The 10,582-nt window shown below is 40.1% G+C and overlaps 1 protein-coding gene across 1 annotated transcript in view; it reads right to left on the reverse strand.

Moving 5' to 3' along the window:
- The window catches only part of LOC129241961 (uncharacterized), a 34,435-nt gene extending 24,257 nt beyond the window's left edge, over nucleotides 1-10,178 (reverse strand). The window contains exons 1-2 of the mRNA XM_054878511.1: nucleotides 9,910-10,178; nucleotides 9,276-9,829 (exon numbers count right to left, since the gene is read on the reverse strand). Of these exons, the coding sequence (XP_054734486.1) occupies nucleotides 9,276-9,829; nucleotides 9,910-10,178 (823 nt within the window). The remainder of the gene's footprint in view (nucleotides 1-9,275; nucleotides 9,830-9,909) is intronic.
- Nucleotides 10,179-10,582: the final 404 nt, after the last annotated feature.

The following is a 10,582-nucleotide window of genomic DNA, read 5'->3' on the forward strand; positions in this document are numbered from 1 at the left end:
TAAAAATTGTATGTCTTCCTTTTTGGTATCCCTTCTTAATATTTATTATTGGCATTCTATTGACTTTGTGCAAAGTGGGAGTTTTTGTTATGTCAAAGATATAAGAACATTTTTGGAGGAAGAGCGAGAATAAATTGAACTTTTTGTTGACTGTTTTATATTCGACTTCCTATGAAATTCATACGTTTTTTTTTATTGAAGAATATTTTGAAAGATGTATGTGGGTGTACATCTCATATTACTGTGCCTAGCCTAAAGCGCATAATCAATATTTTCATATGAAAAGGTTGCTTTTATGAAAAAGTCAAAAAATGTTATCGCTATGTTTTTCTTAATCTCATCGTTATAGATAATTCTCTGGCATACAGTTGAAGCAGCTCACGATTTCTGATTTCTGTCAAACGACCTCCAGGTAGCAACAAAACAACCGCTTGAGGGCGATCAATAGTCTTAAGTCGAACCCTCTTAAGCGCACTCTGATATATTTGGCTTAAGAGCTTAACATGTTCCCTGTCCCAATACAAAAATGCGAAATTGACCGACAAGTCCAACAGGGTTTTTTGAATAGTTTGTTTTTTTTGTAGTCATAGGATAGCTTTAGTAATAATAATAATTAAAAAACAAAAAACGGATGTAGGGTATTTCTACCTGAAACACATATGGTCCATGAGCGTAGAGGGACATTTTTGCTTCTGCACGTTCATGAAACACACGTGGTTCATATACCCCCTGACTCACATATGGCTCAGGAACGTATCCGTGCTTATCAGGCGCACGATTACTGAACCATATGTGGCTCAGCGGACAGGGAACGTGCTAATTCATAGTCGATCATACATATATATTTCTACAAATGCAATGCCTCTTACTGGAGTAGGTGCACGGTTGGTGAATGCCCTCTTAAGAGAAAAGGCATCACTGTCACCCAACAAATGCGAACTACGTAGCAAGGAAAGAAGGCCATCGGACCTTGCGTCACATAACTTAGTCATGACTTCCTCTTCAAATTGTTTTTCACTCCAATATATGAGTAACTCGCTGCGAATCCTAAGTCTTGATAGAAAGGAAGTAGGGCACGACCATAGATCGCTGCTCTGAGCAGTCAAAGCACATTTATTAGCGCTGTCCTCGTCATGACAGAATAATTATGCTCATCTACTTCAATGCGAGAGTAGGCAAGAAAGACCTCTTTTATCCCAAAATATTGAGTCTCCATGACGAAAATTCCTCTAACAGGCTGAGGCAAATCGACTTTATCGAGAAACAAAAGAAGATCCACCAAACGATGTCCCTACATGCTGATCAAAACTCGATTCCAACAAAAATACTATTCCAGTACCGCCCAGAAATTGTATCAAAATAACGGCAGCATACAGAAGGTCCAAAATAAGGTCGATGGGTAATGTAAAATAAAGACGGCCTACTGTCTGGGCCTTACACAATTTATTGAGTGTTTGGCTCAGCTCCTTATCCCATTTATGCTGTGCGTCTTAATGGTGTTTCACAAATGGAGACACCTACGGTTTTATGTCGCCTGCGATTGGCAAATAGTTTTTTTATTAGGAACTTTTTCGGAGTTTTTCCATTGCTTACCAAGGGTCGGCCGATATTAGAAAAATCTTTTTCTATCACTTGGTGTTTCATGCTTATGGTAGTCACGAATCCGTTATACGAATGGTAGTCACGCACCAACCCTTTCGGCTACGGCGGTCGCCTGATTAAGTCTTAACTAATATTAATTACGAGGTGTGTTCAAAACGTATCGAGAATTTTGAATTTTCGCAGGTTAAGTATATTCGAATTTCGATTGCCATGTTTCTCACTCATGCCGACGAGTTCGGCCATTTTGAATGTTCAGTTAATTGTTGGCAGCTGCTTTGCTTGCCCCTGTTTCGGCTCGTCTTTGATTTTTACCTATTCAAAAAGATGAATCAAAGAATCTGTATGAAATTTGATGTGAAAAACGAAATTAAGTGCGCGGATGCATTCCGAATGTTGACTGTGTCATACGGAGAAGCTACTTTGGACCAAAGCAACGTTTATCGGTGGTACAAAATGTTCTCAGAAGGCCAAGAAGATGTGAACGATGAAAAGCGTGCCGGACGCCCGAGCTCTTCAATAACAGATGAAAAAATTGATGAAGTGAAGAGAATGGTATTGCCCAATCATCGAATCACTGTTATAGAAGTTGCTGAGGACCTAGACATATCGATTGGCTCATGCCATTCGATTTTTTTCATTGATTTGCTCAACTTCGACCAAAAGCAGCATCGCATGGACAGTGCTAATGAGATGTTGGACTCTGTCCGCGATGACCCAAATTTGCTCCAGAGGGTCATAACTGGAGACGAATAGTGGGTTTATGCTTATGACGTGGAAACCAAAGCTCAATCATCTCAAAAGAAGCTGCGCACGAACCAAGACCGAAAAAAGCGCGCCAAGTTCGGTCTACAGTAAAAGTTTTACTTACCGTTTTCTTCGATTGCAGGGCGTTGTGCATCATGAGCTCTTGCCACAGGGTAAAACGGTCAATAAGGAATATTACCTGCAAGTTATGGGCAATTTGCGCGAAGAGATCCGCCAGAAACGCCCGTATTTGTGGAAGAACAAAAATTTGTTCTTGCATCACGATAACGCCAGTGCTCACACATCGTTGCTTGTGCGCGACTTTTTGGCCAAAACAACACACTAATGATGACACAACCACGGTATTCCCCAGATTTGACCCCCTGTGACTTTTCCTTGTTTCCGAAACTGAAGAGGACGACGCTACGCTACGCTACGATTGACGAGATAAAGACAGCATCGGAGGAGGAGCTGAACAATATAAAAAAAAAGATTTTTTGAAGTGCTTCGAAGATTGGAAAAAACGTTGGCACAAGTGCATAATATCTCTTGGGGACTACTTTGAAGGGAACAAAAAAGATATTAATGAATAAATAAATAATTAAAAAAACACAAAATTCGAGATACTTTTTGAACACACCTCGTATGTAAAATTAAACTAGATTTGTTGGTTACACCACTTTTAAGTTTACTAATTTTTATTGCTTACTTAAGTTTTTCTCGTTTTCCTACAATCATTTGATAAGTGCCCAACATGAAAACTATCATCACCCAAATGCCCTCCATGAACTTTCTACCATCATACGTCCTCGTGCATATCATTGCATACATACTATACATACATTACATACACACTCGCAGTTATCATTCTCGCTCACTTAACGCTAAGTTCGCCTTACATTTAGGTAATTAGATTAGCTTTATTACTGCTAACACAACCAGAACCAAAAGCCATACAAAGCCAAACCAATCAGCTTAATTATCGGTTTCATGGTAACACAATTAATTATGATAATCTCATCACATTGCAAATACAAACTCAAACTCAAACAGCCAAACAAATAGTTAATTCGGTGGAATTACAACTTTGCAACTCCATTACCAACAGCAGTCAAGAATCGAAACTGCTGCTCCGGCTAAGAGTCAGTCAGTAGTCAGAAAATTGATGTATTTATGAAGTGTGCGAAATGTGAGTGGTAAAATTATTGCTAGCACTTCTGTGATAGCGCGGGAAAACACTCCTAGCTATTTGGAAAAGTATGAAGAAAATATTTGCAAACAATATTTTTCACTTTTCTTCTGTTTTTCTGCTCCTTTACTTGATGTTCCAATTAAATTTCGCCCATTAATTAGTAAAAGTTTCATGACTCAGCATAAATTATGGACTCTGGATATGAATTCATTGATTTATGAATCTGTGGCAATTTGAAAAATGAATAATATTTGGCATTGGTCGAATTGAAAGTTGATATTCCATTAGATATTTCTAAGCATTTCGCCAACTCGTATTTTCAAACATTTATGTATATTAAAAATATGGTTTGTAGTGCTTCTGTATACTTTTAAAGTAGTTTGTACACTTTTGATAAAATATCTCATTTTTCCTGACTCAAATGACAAAATTATGTATTTTTATTCAACTCTTTATCTACATATTTAGATTTAGATGCTTGGCAGCAAGGACATGTTGTATACGTCAACTTAACCGAATAGGCTGACGCGAGACTACCATTCGAATGCGCAGGTTTGAGTCCCCGGGCACGAAATATAAATTCATAGCGACATACTTTATTTGATGTTCTGCCGAGCTTCTTCTCCAATTTTTGGTGAGAGTCCTAATTTTAGATGAGGATAAATGGCTGGGCCAGTTGGACAAAGAATCATCATCCATTGTGATGCCATACAGAGGGAAAAGAACGAAACAGAGGAGAAAAAGAAGAGAGGGGCTTTGGATTGGATCTTAGCCCGACGAGAGCATGGCAGCCAAGGAAAAGATGCTGAGATGATTGCACCTCATCCTCGAGACAGCTTTTGCGGAAAGGACTTGAAGCAATCCCAAGTCCCACCGCATGGACACCTAACAGACAATGACCGGTAAGGAAACCCATTAAAATTTGGGATCTGTGGCTTTGTTAGCTTTAGAAGTTTCTTCGAGCGCACCCAATGGTCAGAAGGATCGCGCGACCTTGAACGCTTGGGCACTAACCCAGCGCTCGCTGAGTTGACGCAAGCACATCTTTCCAGAAGTAGACCACTGAATCTCAAGGGAACCCCAATCCAACCGATTCGCGGTAAAACCATCTCCAGCGTCCCTTGTCTAGCTAGCTCATCAGCCCAGCAGTTTTCCGATATGCCACTATACAGGAAACCCAAATGTGAACTTCTCCCTTGCGGGAATATGAATGGAACAAGTAACGCTTGGACCCAGTAAGAATATACATTAATCAAGCATCATGAAGATGAACTCCAAGCTTCTAAAAATACTAGAATAAATACTAAGCTACTGTCTGTAGCTTAAGTCAAGCTTGTGTTCGGAGCACCTCAATCCAGATACGGCGCAAAGCGCCCGGCTTATTACAATCAGAGCAGACGTTTGGATCCTCTTCAGCTTCTTTAGTTATGCCGTTTTTTCGTTTTCCCCTACAACAAATTGTGTTATGTAGCCAAAATGTAACTTTAGGCGAGAGACCCTATCTTTTACCGATAGCGTCCCTAAAACCATATAAGGCTACTCTTGCCTTCTTAATTCCTGTTCAATGTTGGATTTCCACGTTAGCCATCTGTCAAGAATGAGTTTCAAGCACTTTAGAGAGCACCAACGGAGCGCCCACTACTGAGGGTATTTAAGCTCTAGATTTTTTATATTTCCTCGTTAATAAGACGAGCTCCGTATTTTGAAAATATACGGAGAGATCGAGATCGGCGTAACGCTGTTAGAAAAAAAATGTTCCTATAATTTAATGCTTCATAGCCACTGCTGATATCTTTCAAATATAGATGCCAACCGTCTGGCAGCTTATCTTCAAAAATCTACTGCAATGAAAGCGTCGACATTTTAAGTGTCAACTAAGCTTTAGTCAGGTTCTTCAAATCAATGCCTATCATCATTATTAGAACTCGTTTTAATGCATCTCAATCCTCGGCAACAGTTATCTACATAGTTTCTTGCAGCGAGTGTTCTCCATGTTAACCTCGCCATTACACAGATGCAGCAATTCTTCATAGTAGCGTATCAAGTGCCTATTTACAAAAAAAAAAACAACTCGATCCGAACGTAACATCGAGCCTTATTTATTTCTACATTACCGTTTAATCCAGCCAAGATTAGTGGAGTGTCAGTTATGGGGAATATTTACGCTGTTAAAATAACAACATCCCGTATTTCGTCTACGATACTTTGGGCATCGCCCTCTATCATTGGTGATCCAGGAGTGATACACAAGTATTCACCACATAAATATAACGGAGCCGTGAAGGGTATTTGCCTGAAATTATATTCCAAACATAAAGCCATCAAAAGCAATTGAAAATAAAAAGCAATTAAATACTTCGAACAGACAAATTTTATGTTTTAGTTTGCCCTATGCTGATACTGAAACGGCTAACTAAGCTACAACTATGAATATAGCGAATGCGTTTACTAGCAATTATTCTTCTTTCAAAATGTTTTCGTGCCTCGTCGCAGTATTGGCAACTCACCCGTGGTCAATTCATAGCCACATCGAATTCACTTTTCACTCCTTTCGCTTAAACAGCAAAAATTTAACTCAGCACATTAGCGTTTTTAGTAGTTCCTTGTACGTGTGTATGTTTATAATTCCCTTTGTGTATATATGCACACATATACAATATTTCTGTTAGCTTTTCCTTGACTATTTCTCAAGTGATGGCTGTCTTTTGCAGACTCGCATATTTTTTTATTTCGTGCATGTATGTATGTATAATATTATACATACTTAAATGCTTACTTCAATGCTAGAGTCGAATCTACTTCTTTCTCGCATGGCTTTCTGCTCACTACCGCTTGTTTTTGGCATATCACATTATTGCTGGTAACGAGATAATTGTGTAATGAAATATAAACAACACCAAATACACAAAAAACAACAAAGCATTATAACAGCTGCTGCAACACCCTAAATGACTTTATTTTAGCCAAATCTACTTGCCACCAACTTCGGTGCTCTTAATTCTTGTTGCTTGGCTGTCAGTTAGCGCATCCTTCATTTCATTCTCAATGACTTGTCTTTTTCCGGCTTGAAATTTATTTCATGTCAAGTTTTTCCCCTCCCTCCCCTCGTATATATGCGATGTGTTTATGCGATGTGAGTGTATGAGAGAAGTACTTGACGCTTGGCTTTTGTTTGGTATTCAAACTTATGCACTAGTACTTACGAGTGTCTGCATGCATGTATTGTAGATTTGTTAAGTGTGTATGTGTGGTGTTGTCGTTTTTGCTATTTTCCTTCCAATTTTATATTGTTCTTTTATTTTTGTATGTTTCCTTGGCACTTTGATGGTTGTTACTCCAACTGAAAGTAGCTTGTCATGGCCGTTTGGTATGGCTTAATTTTACTTTTTGCGTGTGTGTGTTTACTACTTGACAGCTGCTTGATTGACAGTACGAGTTAAGTGCATTAAGTGGCACTGTTCTGTGGATGTTACTCCCCCAAACACATAGCAAATTCAGTTAAAGTACAAACTTTCTTCTGCTCGTATATACTCTGCAGTCAAATCCCCTGGTTTCGGAATAAGCTTACTTCCCATGTGATTTGTCTAAACTTATCAAATGTTTTCGACGCATACCTTTTTCGTTAATTCGAAACTAGTTCTCCGGCATCTGGTTTTCCATAGCTGCACGTAATGACTTCTGAACTGTCCCACATGCAGGGTGTTGGGCTGAGACACCTTAGATAAGGAAAGATCTAGACGAATATGTATGCATGCAAATGTCACCTTCTAAGCAGAAAGCAGTTGGAGATCACAAACCAATAGAGCTAAAAATCACTTGTAAAAAACAAATATTCATTAGTATCGGCCACAAATCGAAATCTTTTTCAAACTCTTGATTGGAGCGATAACCATTTCTGCGGTTTTGGTCGAGTTTAACAAAGCGCGCCAGTCGTTTCTTTCTGGTGCTAACCGGCGCCAGTTTGAAAAACCAAGTGAAGCCAAGTCCTTCTCCACCTGTTCTTTCCAACCTAGAGAAGGCCTTCTTCTTCCTCAACTACCACCAGCTGGTACCGCATCGGATACTTTCAGAGCCGAAGCGTTTGTATTCATTCGAATGGCATGACCTAGCCAACGTAGCCGCTGGATCTTTATTCGCTTTATTCGTTTCGCCAACATGCAAAGTTTCAAAAATTTGCCGCAGAATCTTTCTCTCAAACACTACTTATACATGTTAATTTTGCTCGTTGAAAGAGAACTTTACTACTTAATTGTCCTTTACTACCCTAAGTCTAAAGTACCACTTGTTAGCAAGAGAGATTCTTCGGCGGATTTCAAGGCTAACATTGTGATCGGTGTTTATGCTGGTGCCTAAATAAACGAAATATTTTACAACCTCAAAATCGTAACTGTCAACCGTGTCGATACGTGACTTCGCCGACTGTTTGTTTTATGACAGGAGATACTCCGTTTTGTTCTCATTCACCATCAGACACATTGATTCGCTTTCTTCCAGTTTGGAAAAAGCAGAACTAATATCGCGGTTATTGAGGTCAATGATGTCAATATCATCGGTATAGAACAACAATTGCGCGCTCTTATAAAAAACTCTACCTGAAGGATTAACTTCTGCAGCTCGCACGGTCTTTTCCAGCAACAGATTAAAGAAGTCACACGACACCGAGTCACGCTGTCTGAAACCTCGTTTGATATCAAAGGGCTCGAAGAGGTGCTTTCCAATTTTGGAGGCGCTGCGAGTATTGAGCAACGTCATTTTGCCTAGTCGCATTAGTTTGGCCCCGATATCAAACTCAGATATTTCGGCATATAGAAAATCGGCAGGAATTATTTAATCCGACCATATTTTGCCAGCTCTTCGCCGCCGTGTTTGAATAGCTGAGCCAACAGTCCGCCGACTCCCACGGCTTTTTTGACGTTTAGCTACGTTATCGCTATTCTCACCTCATCATGCTGGGGATGTCACCAGATCGGCGTCTTTTTTCTTACAGGAAATCGCCCCGGTCTTTAAAACTTCTGTATCCACCGAACTTTCTGGTATGGCCAGCATCTCAAGCTCACGTATTTCGGGCTCTCGTTTCTTCATTCTGATATACGTCTCTCTTCCTTTTCGAGCTCCCGGTAGCGATCCCGCGTAGCTCGCATTGCGCCTAATCGCTGCTCCTATAGGCAGCATCCTTTTGTTCAGCGGCAGCATGACACTCCTCTTCGTACCAATTGTTTTTTCGGCCTCGCCGAAATCCAATTTCGGAGGCGGTAGTTAAAAAACGAGAAATGCTGCTTCACTGTTCCTGCATATTGCGTTGGTAGGAAGTACTCTCAGAGAGCCAGTGTGACCATCGAGTGGCATATCCTTTCGTGGCCTGTTTCCATTGCAGATTTCCGATGTCGCAATATAATTTCAACACAGATGGCGAGTCCCACTCCCAGCGCACAACCATCTATCCACGGTTGCGCCGCCTTCTCACATTAGCTCGTTATTGAACGGATGTTCGGAAGCTAACCAGAGGATACTTGGGCAAAGTAGCTTACAACTTGGACCATATGCAGAAGAATCGCCCTGGCCACTACCAATCGAATGATTAATCCCCATTTGCGTGGACTGCCAATTCAACTACCGTATTTGTAAATCCTTTTTCAAATATATTTATGTACACTAAGATAAGTATTTTTTTTTTAGAATTGCATAGTTTATTTGTAGAAAATCTCCTTAAACAAGTCATTTTTCGTTTAGTAAGAGATGCCAGATTTTTCCTTAATCCAGCTTAAGTAGCTAGTGACGCGGACAAAGCCATCTGGAGCACCAGACTGACAGCCGGAACTTGAGACAAATGAGGTAACACCGATTTGAACACTTTCCGATACCAAAACCAATGGGCCACCAGAGTCACCACTGCAGGTGGAGACACCAGATACAACCTGAGTGCAAATAGTATTCGAGGTGATTATCCTGGAACCGTAGGTTTTTGCACAGACTGTGTTATCAATCACTTGCATATCAGCATATTGCAAATCAGAGCTGACGGCAGTAGCGGAATCACTGGTGAGACCCCAACCAGAAGCCTGAGCAGTTTGGCCTGAGTAAGTGGAGTACGAAGAAGCAATCTTAGGCAGAGCAATCGTATTAATATCTGAGCCAAGAGTCACAGAATCGATTTTGATGAGCGAAATGTCATTCGCCAAAGTTGAAGTACTGTAGCTTGCGTGTTGAACAAAGTTGCTGCTAGTAACGGTCTGGGTTTCCTTGGGGCTGGTGCGTTTAGTGGCACCAAGGTAAACACTCACTTTAGTTCCACTAAAAGTAAAATAATAAGAAACATTTGGTTGTAAGCGGAAAATAGTATTTTGAATGAGCGTATATTTTATCAAACTTACCCGCTGGTGCAGTGAGCAGCAGTCAAAACCCATGATTCACCAATTAAAGAACCACCACACCACCAGCTACCGCTGCTACCAGTGAAGCTCAAACCAACCTGGAAAGGGATCTGTCCCGCACTAGCGGTCTGACCATTGGTAATACGACCAGTTGGTTCATCATCAAAGATAACTGCCAAGTCGCGAGGATGTACAGGCTTGTCAAATGGTTGGATATAACCCGCAGAGACTGTAGCCACAATCAATACCAAAGCAATAAACACTTTCATTTTGTTCAACTATTAAAACGCCTATGAAATTCCTGTGTAAAATGTACACCTTTTATACTCTTATCCAAGATCTGAAGTGCACTAAATTTTATATAGAATATACTCGTATGCTGCCCATATGTATTCAGATAATTTAAGGGAAAGCCTAATAAAGTGGAGGGGGTTTTCCTGTGCGTCAAATGATTTTATGGTAAACCCAAATTTTAATTAATTATAGCAACTGTAAGAAAAGCAAGTAGTGTTGAGTAGATATGCACACTTATGTATGCCTAAGTCTGTGGTGATAAGATTTCGTTCACTTATTATATTATCAGTAAATGCACGATATGATGGACATAAGCATTCGAAGCGTGGCAATATTGTGGTCGTTCGTCAATAGCAAATTGTATTTGTATTATTTTATG

Source organism: Anastrepha obliqua, chromosome 3 (assembly GCF_027943255.1).
Source record: "Anastrepha obliqua isolate idAnaObli1 chromosome 3, idAnaObli1_1.0, whole genome shotgun sequence".
NCBI classification, from domain to species: Eukaryota; Metazoa; Arthropoda; class Insecta; order Diptera; family Tephritidae; genus Anastrepha; species Anastrepha obliqua.